Consider the following 14,869-nt stretch of genomic DNA (forward strand, 5'->3'; position numbering starts at 1 on the left):
TTCTGAACCCTGCTAAGCTAACTGCTTTTTACCATGTCTGGCAGTGAAGTCCAGAATTTAATTACTTGTTAACTGAAGAAATATTTTCTCTGGTTTGTTTAAAATTTACTACTTAGCAGCTTCATTTCATGCCTCCTAGTCCTAGTATTTTTGGAAAGAGTAAACAAGCGATTCACATCTACTCGTTCCACTCCACTCAGTATTTTATAGATTTGTATCACATCTCCCCTCAACCATCTCTTCTCCAAGCTGAAGAGCCCTAGCAGCTTTAGCCTTTCCTCATAGGGAAGTCGTCCCATCCCCTTTGTCATTTTCATCATCCTTATCTCTACCTTTCCACTATCTCTTTTTTTGAGATGCAGTGACCTGAATTGCACACAGTATTTGAGGTGCCATGGAGTGATACAAAGGCATTATAACATTCTCATTTTTGTTTTCCATTCCTTTCCTAATAATTCCTAACATTCTATTTGCTTTCTTAGTTGCCACTGTACACAGAGTAGAGTGTTTCAGTGACACCTAGATCCTTTTCCTGGGTGTTATCTGCCATTTGGATGCCCAGTCTCGTAAGGTCCTCTTGCAAGTTTTCACAATCTTTTTTGTTCTTTTATAATAGTCTCTCTCATTTTGCACAGCATCAACATCAGGCTCACTGGTTTATAATTTCCCGGATCACCTCTGGAACTCTCTTTAAAAATTGGCATTACATTGGCCACCCTCCAATCTTCTGGTACCATGCTTGATTTTAAATATAAATTGCATATTACTAAACATATCTTTGCAAGTTCACTTTTCAATTCTATCAGTACTCTGAGATGTTGTTTTGACCTGGTTTTACAGTCTGCCTCACACAGACACAGGATTTTTTTGGATTCATATTAGGTAAATGAGACTTTTATTAGAGGTTCATTATTGTCTAAGATACACAATGATTAAGATATATACACAATACCTAAAAAGAAACAATACCTATAAACAATCATTACATCACTGATCACTACATCCAAGCAAAGCTAGGAGTTTCTAGACCAGGAAAAGAAGCAATAATACATCATAATATACATATGTCACTGGTCCTTAATCTCTACATTCAGGCTCTTATCAGCTGGGGGAGGGGCCCTGTTCACATCTAAAGCCAGGAGTTTCTTTGACCAGGAAATATAGTTCTCTGCTCAGTACGTACATTACTCACAGATGAGCTCCCAATTTCACTGGCAAAAATTCCCCTTTTTATTAAGCTTAGAACTCATGTTCAGAGCTAAAGAAAATTACAGAATGCTTGAGACATGTGGGAATATGGTTATGTGTTTCTCAGTCCAGGTGGCCAGTCTGAACTCGAAACAGGCTCCACCTCTTCCTTCACATACCAAATTAATTAGAGCTGTGTCTTCTTCCACATTCCAAATCATTTCACACAAACAATTACTTCTAATCAAAAATATAAACCTCAAGTGCACTGTCGGTCAAGGCAGAGTTGAAAAACAATCTTTAAAATCTTCCTTTACAGATGTATACCATCTAGTCCAGGCAATTTGCTACTCTTCAATTTATCAAATTGCCCCATTACATCTTTCAGGTTTACAGACATTTGTTTCAGTTTCTCTGACTCATCAGCATTGAATAGCATTTCTGGCACCGGTATCTCTCCCACATATTCCTTGGTAAAAACGAAAAATAATTTTTAATCTCTCTTCTGTGGCTTGTCTTCCCTGAGTGCCCCTTTTACCGCTCGGTCATCTAGTAGTCCAACTGATTCTTTTACTGGCTTTTTTGCTTCTAATAAATGGAATATATCTGGTCTGTGCTTCCAGGATGGTATTTTTGAACAGCATCCATGCCTGATGTAAATATTTGACCTTCACAACTGCTTCTCTAAGTTAAAAGCAGAGACCGGATCACTTATATAGGGAATGCTTGGTGGTGGTGGTGGTGGTGGTCTTTAGCCCCCAACGTCCATTCTAAAACTTGTTTCCTGGGCTCCACAGAATTTTAAATACAGGCATAAGCATATATATGAATAGTTATTCCTGCTTTGAAATAGATGTACGTTTTGTGCAGGAATTTTCAGGTAGTCTGTTTTTAAAAGCACATAGGAATGGATGTTATCCTTTTGAGACAGGTGCAACGGGTGCATCCATGTGACTTCCCAGTTTTTTGGGGGGCGGGGGGGGTGGGGGAGAGCATACTTAGTAGAAAAACTAATCAGAATACTTTCCATCGAAAAAGTTGATGCATTTGCTTTTAATGATGCAGAAAAAGAACGAGCCCTTTAAAAAGAATAGTCTGCTATTCTACAGGTCACTTTAGGTATCTCTTGTTAATACATTATACAATTGCTGCTTCCTTGATTTATTAATGCCAATCAAAGAATATTGTTGACTTTTTCATCATTTGAAGTGTCATGGATAGACTGAGGGTAGGTCTCGGGTCCTATTTTTAATGGCAATGATTTCTGAAGACACTTCATGGATAATTTTAGAAAGTCATTTTCATGTGTATATGCCGATATATGTGCAAATACTGCCTCCCTTAAAATTACACCACGAGTGAAAATATGCATAATGGCAAGATCATGTGTACTTGTATGCGCATTAAGGGTAAGAATGTTTTGAAACAGAGTTTGGGCAGTCTTCAAACTAACATGAAGCAAAAATAGAAGCGCAAATTGCAGCAGCAATATACAGACACACAATGAGGAGAGATGGCTAAGGGAAGAGATTGCGTGAGCTTTGCTGAAATTTGCTCCAAAGATTGAAGTATCTTTTTGTTATTTTTGGCTCTCAGATTGTGACTGTGTATATCCTGCACCCAAACATTCTGTATTTTCAGGACCCCTGATGCAGGCATATCACCGAAACACAGCCATGTTAGTCATCAGCTATTTTCCATTGCAAGGCTGTGGCCAATCAAGTTTGTTCTATTCCTTTGATGGACTCTTGAGTGAGCATCTTTTTGTCCCCATACTCGCACCTCGGCCACCTCTGTTCCTTGTGTGCTTGCGGAGTTTGGGCAAATCATGTGCAGAGCAGTGGCGTAGCCACAGGTGGGCCTGGGTGGGCCGGGGCCCACCCACATAGGGCTCAGGCCCATCCAACAATAGCACAGTGGTAATGAAAATGCTGCTCTCCACAATACTGGCACCTTCGCATGCTCAGTTTTCAGCGCATGCCTGCTGCAGACTACCAAGTTGGAGACTGGAGAGAAGTATTTTCCCAGCAGCTGAGATATTTTTTTGATGTGGGGGTGGGGGAGAGAACATTTGGTGCCCACCCACTTCTTGCCTAGGCCCACCCAAAATCTGCTGTCTGGCTACGCCCCTGAGTTGTGATTTATGCACATACTTTGTGAAATATATGCATTTATTTACACCTTGAGCCGGTGTAAATATGCTTGGGTTCACTTTACCTGTGATTTCTGCAGGATTTGTTATACTGTTTTATAAAGGTGACGGTACTGACATTAACAAAGAGCCAAGTTTATTATATCATATTTATGGTATTTGCAAACAAATAAGGAAAAAGACCTCAATTGCCCAGACAACTGGAACCCCTGCATCTTTACTGGAATAATGAATTATATCATTGGTCAAAAAACCTTGTTGTGCCAAAACCCTTTTTAAAATATTTGTAGAAATGTATTTCGCGCATAAAAAAACTGCAACTGAATGCATGTGTACTCATAGCGTTCCCAATGAATAAATATAAAGAAACACTTTAGCCCAACGGTGACCCAGCCATTTCACTCCGCTGGCTTCTTCAGGGGTTGTGTTTCAACAAAAAGTTGCAGAATTCAAATTGATTTTCTTAATTCATGGAGACATTATTTTCAACGATGCCACTCTCATTTTAAGAATGACAAAAAAAGTGACACAACGCAATGTTTTCCCGTAGCACTATACGTTACGCTAGTCACTTTTTTTGTCATTCTTGATATGAGAGCGGCATCGTTGAAAATAATGTCTCTGTGAATACAATCAGAATCTTGCAACTTTTTGTTCGGAATGCTTTGAGTACTAATGATATAATTCATTACCCCAAAATAGACATGGGTTCCACGTGTCGGGGTGTTTTGAGGTCTTTTTCTTTGTTTGTTTGCAAATACCACAAATGTGATATAATACACTTGGCTCTTTGTTAATGTCCGTATTTTACTTTGTGTTTGAATGCAAGTTGTGTCTCCGCTTTTTGGTATTTTGACTTGAACTGTTTGATAAAAGTGCCTATATGTGTTTATAAAATTGGACGAAAACAGGCACCTTTTTGCTCTCTGAATCCAGGTGATTAGTTATAAAATTCCCCTCTTCTTGTTTAAAATAGAAAGAACTGCTGTGCAACATTCTTGGAATTGAAACTTCTTCCAGCCATGACCACCTTAAAGAAGTTGTCGGTGCTGCTCTGGATAAAGATGACATACAGTTAGAAGCAGTGCAATGGTAAAGAGATGCTAGTTTGTCATACTTGTGCCTCCTTTTACGTAATGTGTGCATAGTTTAGGTTAGTTTATTAAACGTTTGATGCACCGCCTTTCAAGTAAAATTAAAGTGGTTTCCAATTAAAAATAAAACATAACTACAGGAAAAAAGAAGGTAATAGGTTTTCCTCTGTCCTGTTGATATTACTGTTTCTTTGACATCTTGATTACTTGAGAGGAAAGAAATTTATCTTTTGGTTTGCGTACTCATTTCACTTTCCAAACGTTGCTGAACTGTATTCAGAATTGTTTTCTCCAAAGCTGTGTTCTTAATGATTACGGTACATTTGTATAAATGGGGGGGGGGGTGTATGTGTGCGGTTTTTAAGCAGTTTTGCTTTAAAGCTAAATCCACAATGTAAATTTCAAAAACAAAATGTTTGTTGCCCCCAGGTTAGGGTTACTCGAAGATGAACCGGTACCTGCGTCAGAGTCTATCTTGGATGCCCTTGCAAAACACATGGAGATGAAGCTTTCTTTTGGTGTGTGAGAAAATTCTTACATTGCTTGTAGTGTGCAAACATCACAGAACTGAGTGTCTCGGGCAGCCTTCCAGCATTTGCAGTGTTTCGGCTGTCTTAGACTTGTCTTCCTCTTTCTTGTTTTCAGTGCATTCGTAATCCATTGGCAACAGCAGTTGAAGTACATTGTTTTGTTTTGTTACATTTGTACCCCATGCTTTCCCACTCATGGCAGGCTCAATGCGGCGGGCAATGGAGGGTTAAGTGACTTGCCCAGAGTCACAAGGAGCTGCCTGTGCCGGGAATTGAACTCAGTTCCTCAGTTCCCCAGGACCAAAGTCCACCACCCTAACCACTAGGCCACTCCTCTTGGCTAACCGTACCTGCCAAGAAGTGGGACTTATCAATTTAAATGGTCCAAAATCACCAGCGGGGATACTAGACTATCAAACAAATAAACCCAGCTGTACCCAATAGTTACTTTCTCTCTGTTCTTTAAATTCCTAAAGTCAGTTCCAACCAACATAAGGACTTTGCTGAAAAATTCAATTATTTTATCAACACTTTTTCATATTTTGCAGTGCATATTTTGGAAGAGTTTTAAAACATTTTTATAATATTGAAGAATGTGAATATATATATTGGAGTTTGTGACAATAAATAATCAACAAAGTCGTTATGTTGGTTGGAACTGACTTAGGAATTTAAAGAACAACAGAGAGAAAGTGATTATTAGGTACAGTTGGATTTATTTGTTTAATAAGTGGGACTTAAGCAACCAAGACAAGTTACAAGAGTCTTACTGGGAGACAAAATACTATGGGAATGACTAATAAAGATCTTTCCAGGGTCTCCAGTAAAAAAATGTAGGAGAGTATTTATTTGTTATGGTACTGTGTATTGCGCTCTTCAATCAACTGCATGTGGATTGTTGACCATTGGGTCTCCAGCTCCTGTCCTCAAAGAGCCATTAACTGATTTGGGTTTCAGGATATCTATAGAAAATAATGTTAGAAATATTTGGTCTGTGATCCATGTTAATGTGTGTATATACAGTTACATTGGAAGCCAGACATGTTGGTAGCTCATGGGGGCTAACTGACTATAAAATCAGTCACAGTTTTATTTTGTTCATGCTAGCGTTTTGGGTTTCTCTTCTTTCCAGCACTGTGTGGTCCCAGATATTCACAAAACACAAATGATTTTGAACTTGCATAAGCATTAAATAATTAATGTTGATTTTGTTTTTCATTCAAAACTCATGATGAACTTTCTAATACATATACAATAGCTTAAGCTACGATTTACATGTTCTCCTCTGTACAGTAACTTGTTCAGAGAGAGAATTTCTGTTTTTCAGAAACCACAGTGGCCATTCAACACATCAGTTGTGCAAAGCTTTTTAACAGCACATGACTTCCACAATTTGTCTCTAAATTATAACTTATTTTTCTCTTTATTTAGGTGCTGGAGAGAGAGACATGATAGTTATGAGAAATGACTTCGGTATCAAGCATCCATCAGGGCACTTGGAGTCCAAAAGCATTAGCCTGATTGTGTATGGTGATGTCAACGGATATTCAGCAATGGCTAAAACGGTGGGCTACCCCACGGCCATTGCTGCAAAGATGGTACTGGATGGTAAGTGCGTTATCTGTGATCCCAGTACCTCTCCACTCTCATCTCTCCCTACATTCCTCCCCGGGAACTCTGTTCACTGGGTAAATCTCTCTTATCTGCACCCTTCTCCTCCACTGCTAACTCCAGACTCCGTTCCTTTTATCTTGCTGCACCGTATGCCTGGAATAGACTTCCTGAGCCGGTACGTCAAGCTCAATCTCTGGCCGTCTTCAAATCTAAGCTAAAAGCCCACCTTTTTGATGCTGCTTTTAACTCCTAACCCTTATTCACTTGTTCAGAGCCCTTATTTTATCATCCTCACCTTAATATTCCCTTATCTCTTGTTTGTCCTGTTTGTCTGTCTCTTCATGTTCAAGTGTACAGTGCTGCATTCGTCTAGTAGCGCTATAGAAATGATAAGTAGTAGTAGTAATTCGCAATTGGGTAACTCGGCTTTTTAGTCCCGTTTGTCATGACTGTTTCACAACTGGGCGTGTTGTGTGTTTAGTACTGCCTTTATAAAAGAATAGTTTTGGTTTATTTTTAAAGTAAGTATATTGATAGATGCCTTCTTTATGCGTAGCAAATACTTTAGGTTTTTGTATTTATGACAGTAAAATAACACAACCACGACACTGCGACAACAAAGCGTTTAGGCAAAATTTCAAAGCGAAAATAAAGGACCATCAAATATAAGAATCTATATTCTGGTAATAACTGGTAAACAGTTGAAAGCTTCAAGCAGATTTTATCATGTGTCCATTCATCTCATTTATTTAAATTATATATATATGAAATGTCCATATTAATACTGAAAATCTACATAAATGCTGAAAAATTCCCAAAGTAGAAAAAATGTACTCATCTCAAACTCTTAGGTTACAATAACAGCATGTTGTTGAACTCTGCTTTCTAAATGTCCAAATATGAAGAAATTCAGTCTAACGTGACACAATTTAGTTTCGAGCCGATGCTCTGCTTCCGAGCATTCTTTGTATACAGACCATTTTGCCCAAATTCTATATATGGCGCCCAAAATTACTTCAGCAATCAGCTAATTAGCTCTAATTGGGTGCTAACAATTAGTGGTGCTAATTGGCAGTAATTGACATTTATGTGTGCATCTTTATAGTCTCTATTCTGTGAAACTACAAACACAGATTTTTCTGCGTGAATCCGAAAAGGGGGACATGGACAAGGGGAAAGGTATGGGCGGGCCAGGGTTGTTCGTGGAATTTGCGCAGAATTAAAGAATAAGGTCAATCCATGCCTAATTCAGGTGTGAGGGTTTACCACCAGGTTTCACTTAGTGTAAATCTTTGCGCCTAAAATTTGGTGCAGATCCTGGCGCCAAACGCTTTTCTCTAAATTGCGCCCAACTCAGAGTGCCCTTGATAGAATAGCGCTTAGCGCTCATGTTTTTCAATGCCATATACAGAAATAAGGGGTCCTTTTACTAAGGTGCGCTGAAAAATGGTGTAGGCGCGTGTTTTGGGTGCGCATAGATCCATTTTTGAGTGCGCCTGTAGAAAAAGGCCTTCTTAAAAATTTTTTGCAGAAAATGGATGTGCGGCAAAATAAAAATTGGCGCACTTCCATTTTGGGTCTGAGACCTTACCGCCAGCCATTGACTTAGCGGTAAGGTCTAAGGCAGTAACCATCTACGCGCGTAGAATGATGCATAGTGGACACGCGTGAAAAACGAAATTACTGCCCGAGCTTTGCGGTAGCTGGGCGGTAACTCCAAATTGACACGCATTGGGTGCTCATAGATGCCTACGTGACTTAGTAAAAGAACCCCTAAGACCATTATGTGGTTTGATGATAATTCACAGATCCTGAATGGTAAATGCCACCATTTTTGGTTACTTTATGCAGAGGTTGCAGTGACTTTCCTGTAGGTCTAGCATGATTATGCAAGGTAGAACATGTTAGTCAAGCTTGCTTAGATAAGCACTTGTACAGCCCCTCCTGATGATCTGGGGTAAAGAGAACCCCACATCTAAAGGTTTATAACAATTGAGTTTTTCCAAGTAAACCCAGCCTTCGAGACACTCCCATTCAGTTTGGTTTTGTGAATATGCATGAGAGAGATTTGCACACACTTGCATTCAAACCTGTTGTATGAATTTCCATTGTGTATCTCCTGAAAACCTGATTGGATTGACATCCACTGCCTAGTATATGTGTTAGTGAGAATACCAAAGAGAACTCTGTACCATCTGTCCAAGAAGTGCTAAATTCCAACAACTTTGAAAGCCACAAACACTTGAGAGTAGAAGTAGTTGACCAAGTTACCTGTGTATGATTGTTTCAGGACTCCTATTTTTGAGACCTAATTGTAATTGTCCCTGAAATTTCGCTAAAACAATTACAATGTAGTATGTGTGTTTCTTTGCAGGTGAGATTGAATCCAGAGGCCTGATAGTTCCCATGACGAAGGATATATATGGACCAATGCTTGAACGCATTCGAGAAGAAGGCATTTTATATAATTCAAAGAGCACATTCTCACTTTAACTGCAGTGAGCCGAATGTGTAATTTTATATACTTGAAAATACTAAAAGGTGGAGTATTTTTCTATTTGACGTTCTTCAGAGAGGATCATGTTGCAAAAGTAACTGGTAGTTTGCTTCTAAATTTTCAGCTAAATTGAGCGACTCAGTTTACGGCTTTAATTTTAATGCTTTAATGCATTCGGCATCTTGAAAACTGGGAAGTTCTCCTAAAAGAGTTAGTCTTGGTATCCTGGAGCTTAATTGGCTTTGCCTGGTGGGGGCAACTTGAATCCACTTTTTGTAACAGCTTGGATCAGGTTGTAGAGAATGGCAAATGGTCTGGAACTGAGCTGACCGGTGGACACACATTGACAGATCCAAGATCATCTTGCTAGGAAAAAAATCTTGAAGCCAAAGACCTAATCCATTTTGAAAATAATTTATCTGCTTCTCCAGCTGAGGAACAGCCATGTAGATTGATTGATTGTGAATACTGCAGTTGCTATGTATTGGTTAACAAGGGATTTTTTTTGTGCAAGACTATACTAACATGAGCCGTAAGGCTGAATTTGCTGGTGCTTAATAATTATGCTGAATTGTGCACTACGATAACTGCTGTATTTCTTCAAGAACCTTGATGTGTAACTGCCTTCCTGCCTGCCTATTAACCCATTCATGGTTCAGTTTGGACTCTTGCTGAGGCTCACATCACATGTACTTTTGTGCTGCAAAATCGTTTTGCTTGAAGGTTATTTCCTATTTTTAGTTCAAGAAAGTATTACGCAGCACTTTATCATTCATGCACTAACAGCATTTATTGAAGGCCTGGTTGAACAGTTTGACCCAGCAAATAATCTCTATTATGCATCTAATTATAATGTCATGTGTGTTACTTTTTCATCTGCTTTGTCACATAATTTTGATTTGAACCTAAAGGACCCACGCACTAACGTGTAAAACCTCTTCTAGGGTGAAAGCTGAAATTGTATTTAATGTAGTATTTTTGCGTGCTTGCTAGCTTATGTAGCCTCTTTAAAAATACCTGCTAACTCTAGAGATGTAAGACATGCATGCTGTGTGGTAACCAGGCCAAAGTTAGCATGTCAACTCTGATTCACCTCACCTTCTCTATGCCCTGCTACCTCTCTCCATCTTCAACAGAAGAGATGTGACTGCCCTGATCTCTTCCCCTGCCCACCTCCCCTCCCCTCCACATCTCCCTTTTTTCTTTCCCCCCCTCCTGCCTTACCCCTTCCAGAAGTTCTAAACATTGCTGTTTCCTGCCATACGGACATCTTTTTTGTCGGGAGCTGGGTCTAGGCATGCAGGCCTCTTGTGGCGGGAGGAGGGGGGGGCAAATTCTGAGGGCATGGTAACCTTTAACACTCGGCCCAGGGTAGGAGTTAAATTTTATGCTTGAGCAGGCCCACAGTAAATACATTTTTTCCCCAATGCATACGGTATTCTCTCCATTGGCAGGCAGACCATGTGTTAAGTTTAATTCATAACCTCCTGATATCCCAGACTTTGAGTTAGTGTACACATTGGGCCTTCATGTATATAGCCTGATTTATTTAGGTGTACATTAATCTTTATTATATAGGCCTAAAAATAATACAGTTCCGTACCGCCAGAGAGGCTGTATGAACCAAAGCACTATAGGTAAATCTAATGCAGGTTGAAATATGGCATGGGTATAGTTTTTTTTTCTCTCTCTCTCTGAAATCTGAATTAATATTATTTAATTTTGTTTAACAGCTTAAGAATAAACAAGGCCTTAGACATGACTAGCCGAAGTGTTCTCAAGTTCAGGGTCTGTTTCTTACTACTCGTCTTTTCTCAGGCTTGTTCCACCTGATCTTTTAAGCTGGAGTGTTTGTGATAAACCCCTTCTTTGTTAGTGATGTGACTTCAGTCCTTTAATCTCCTGGCGGACTATGAGAGGAAATGCCCTTTTATATATGTGTTTTGTCCATTGATGCTCCTTGTTTGCGCATTGACATTCTGGGACATGTGGAGAGATTTCAGTTGCATTAGTGAACATAAGTGATTTCCCCCCTTTTCCCCAGAATACGTTCTTTAATACTTGTTCCTTTTGGGAAATATTGCTAATGAAGATGGTAAACATGGGTGCAATATGACTGTGGTTAAAGAAATTACAATGACATGAAACCTGATGGTGAGGAGTGGGGGTGAGGAGGTCAAATCATGAGTAAGAGTGAAAAGGGAGATGACAAGCTAAATCCAAATAGATGAGGTAGCATGAGTCAGCAGTTGTGCCTGTGAGATCCAGTGTGCTCCTAGGGCATCCTCTGTTCATTCCACTCTTGGTCCATTATCCACCCGTGTTAGTCTTTCCATTAGTAGCATGACAACAGCTCATGTAGGTAGGTCATTCTTTCAGCTATGCAATTGTTTCCATTTTTCATGGCAGTGGGGAAATGTGTAGTAGAATAGAATGGAATCCATTGATATTTTGTTCATGGTTGCCTTTTGGCTAAATCCAAGAAGACAGGAGGAGCCTTCACGGAAAGTCAAAGCAAAACAGCAAAAGTAGAGGCTGACAAATGCGCAAACCAATAGGGAGATAATCTCATGGTGTTTGCTGATCGGTTGGCTGTTCTTTTGTTCTCTCTGTGGATTAACTTGCATACATAAAGGAATTCAAGCCTATCAGCTTCTTCTCAGAGAAAGTTGATTGTGACCCCTGAGGCAGGCGCTTTGGCGCCGAAACACGGACCGTGTTGGGTCCTTGATATTGATATGAATATTCTGAATAAACTGGTTTTTGAGATTATCTCCCTATTGGTTTGCGCATTTGTCAGCCTCTACTTTTGCTGTTTTGCCTTTTGGCTAAAAACATACGTAGACAAATTTAAGAGACCACTTGGGTTTCTTTTTCCTTTGTTTCTGATGTGAAGCTAGCTGTTCTCACACCCAAAATTCATTTCAGATCTTCACCAAAACAATGAAATATAAGCTGCTGTTTTTTTTTTATATACTATTCAGAAGAGAAATGCGTAATTTATAAATACATTACCAAAAATCTGGGTTTTGTAATTTGACACAGTGAACGTTTATAAATGCTTCTGAAACTTGTAGCTCTGTATTTAACCCCATGGTGAGAGCTGATTTTTCTGTAAGTGCATTTTACAGTACTCTATATCTGCAAATCAAAGTCACTAATTTTGATAAATGTTGATTGACTTATTTATTGGCTATAAAAATATTGAAGGCTTAGCTGTTGAAAATTGTTCATATTAACAATGGTGTGTGTGTGTGTGTTTTATACAATTACATCTCCCTGATTTTAAAATGTCATATTCTGTTTCTTTTAAAATTGTGAAAATTTTAGATTTTAGTCACGGTATATACTGTTTAGCACAACCAAAACATTAAAGCAGTTTCCAATAGTCATATTATAAGCACAAGCATAATTGAAATTATTACAATATACAATAAAATCCTATGCCAAGCAATAAGAAAAATGTATTAAATGATTTTTAAATCGGCAATAAGCATCCAGCCATCAATTTAACTAACCCCCCCCCCCCCCCCCACACACACAATAGTAAAGAAGATAACCATCGACCACGTGCTCAAAAGGCCAAGTTTTTGAAACTTTCCAAAAGGATAGATACTGTCACACAAATTAGCCAGTAAGGCATTCTGTAAGGATGGTGTAGCATAACAAATTGCTCTATTTCTTGTTGACAACAGATTAACACTATGTAATGACAATTGTAGCTAAAATTGATGAGGAGAATTCAGTGTTACTGAAGGAGCATATTCACCTAGTTTACATGATAAATAAAGTGGAGCTTCCATGTAGAAAGCCATATATACCAGACACAATAGCTTAAATGAAATGTGTGCAGCAATCGGGAGCCAGTGTAGCTTCACCGGTGTTGGCGTTACATAATCAAAATTTTTTCAACTTGGCTGCAGTATTTTGAACAAGTTGCAAATCTTTAAGCTATATTCTGTCAGTCCTTGAATTACAATAATCAAGCTGGCTAGTGACAGTTACATGGACCACGTTAATCAAATTTGTGAGAGTAAAGAATGGTTTCAATTAATCCTAAATTGATAGGTCCGGATAATCTTAAGTGTCTAGCACAGTGAAATCCCAAAGTCACTATTTCTTGTAGTGAAATCCCAAAGTCACTATTTCTTGTATTTAAATTGAGCTTCCCTGCACAGTAGGTTTAGTGGGCAATGGATTATCTCTCCTAGATTTCCACATTGCTGAGGATTTATCTAGATTTAAGAGGGCCAGTGCAACCAGTCCTTTCAAGTGTTTTTAAGGTCTCATTAAATCAACCATAACATAGTAAATGACAGCAGATAAAGACCTGAACGGTCCATCCATTCTGCCCAACACGATAAACTCATTTTACATAGTATGTGCTACTTTAAATGTATACCCGAGTTTGATTTGTCCTTGCCTTTCTCAGGGCACAGATCATAAAAGTCCGCCCAGCACTGTTCCTGTACTAAAAGTTCTGAAGCTAACGTCAAAGCCCCTTAAAATTTACATTCCAACCCATCCATATCTATTCAGCCACGATCAGGGTGCAGACCGTAGAAGTCCGCCCAGCATTGGTTTTACTCTCCAATTACCGGTGTCGCCACCCAATCTCCACTAAGATTCTTTCAGCTGATCGTTTTGCATAAAATAACAATTGAATATCATTGGCACAAAAGTGAAACTCTAAAACCTTAGCTTATAATAGGAGGTAAGAAACCCCTGCAGTACCCCTCTTTTAAACCTTAAAAACAAAAAGTTATTCCCAGATAAGAGGAAACTCAACTAAGGGCCAATCTCTGTATTTCATAGCTGGACAGTGTCGAATGCTGACCCATATGATGCTGGATGGTGTCAAGAGTAGGAGAACGTAGATCTAGGTGAACCCAGAGGGCCTCATAACTCTGATTTGCTTTGACCTGTGTGCTGTGCAAAACTGATATTGCTGCTTATAATCTGACAGGTGTGTAGTACTTGACTGTTTCCCAAAAACACAGATAGCTGAGTTGATAACATTAGAAATAGGTTGAAAGTCAAGGGGCATAAAACAACACTGAAGATGGGATCTGGTATTGCTTCCTTTGGAAAAGAGTCCAACCAGAGCAGGAGTGGTACCTTGGATTTTTCATTCTTATGACTAACTAGTTGAATGATGGTTAATTGTACTGTTTTTGCTGTGTCATAAATAAAAATTAAAAATGAATATTGAGTATCCCCATTCTTTCCTTTTTTCAAGATTGGGATAATTTGTTAAGCTCTCTAGGTATCGACTCATCTTTAAACCAAGAAGGGGCTAAATACCTCTCTAAAAGTAAGCAAATAAGAAATGGGTTCCTGATGTAACAAGACTGCCAGCGATATAACAGATTACAATATTTGTTTTCCGTTGACATAAGAGACCAGTCTAAATGTGTCCCAAGTTGACTGACTACGACAGGCAGGAGAACTATTCACTCCCATAAGAGCTGCAGCAGGAAGTAATTCCTGATGAATTTTGTTACCACGGGGGGGTGGGGGGGGGGGGGGGCTGAGAGGTCCTGACAATCTTTTAATGTAACTAAAGTAGGCTGCCTGCCTGATCTTAGAGCTTCTGTACCTTGCACCTTTTGCAATTTATAGGAAGGAAAGCTTAGGCATATTACAGCTTATTTAGAAACTACATAAATAAGACTTACCAATTTTTTTTTAACTGCCTATAGCAGTGGTTCTCAAACCTGGTCCTGGAGGCACCCCCGCCAGTCAGGTTTTCAGGATATCCACAATGAATATTCATGAGAGAGATTTGCATGTA

At 39.1% G+C, this 14,869-nt stretch overlaps 1 protein-coding gene across 3 annotated transcripts in view; it reads left to right on the top strand.

The window, feature by feature from the left end:
- The window catches only part of AASS (aminoadipate-semialdehyde synthase), an 85,929-nt gene extending 74,305 nt beyond the window's left edge, over positions 1–11,624 (top strand). For all 3 annotated transcript variants that reach the window (XM_030216042.1, XM_030216040.1, XM_030216041.1), the window contains exons 21-24: positions 4,317–4,432; positions 4,864–4,952; positions 6,396–6,572; positions 8,953–11,624. In XM_030216042.1, the coding sequence (XP_030071902.1) occupies positions 4,317–4,432; positions 4,864–4,952; positions 6,396–6,572; positions 8,953–9,071 (501 nt within the window). In that variant the 3' untranslated portion in view covers positions 9,072–11,624. The remainder of the gene's footprint in view (positions 1–4,316; positions 4,433–4,863; positions 4,953–6,395; positions 6,573–8,952) is intronic.
- The last annotated feature ends 3,245 nt before the right edge of the window (positions 11,625–14,869 follow it).

The sequence above is a fragment of the Microcaecilia unicolor genome, chromosome 10, assembly GCF_901765095.1.
Source record: "Microcaecilia unicolor chromosome 10, aMicUni1.1, whole genome shotgun sequence".
NCBI lineage: Eukaryota > Metazoa > Chordata > Amphibia > Gymnophiona > Siphonopidae > Microcaecilia > Microcaecilia unicolor.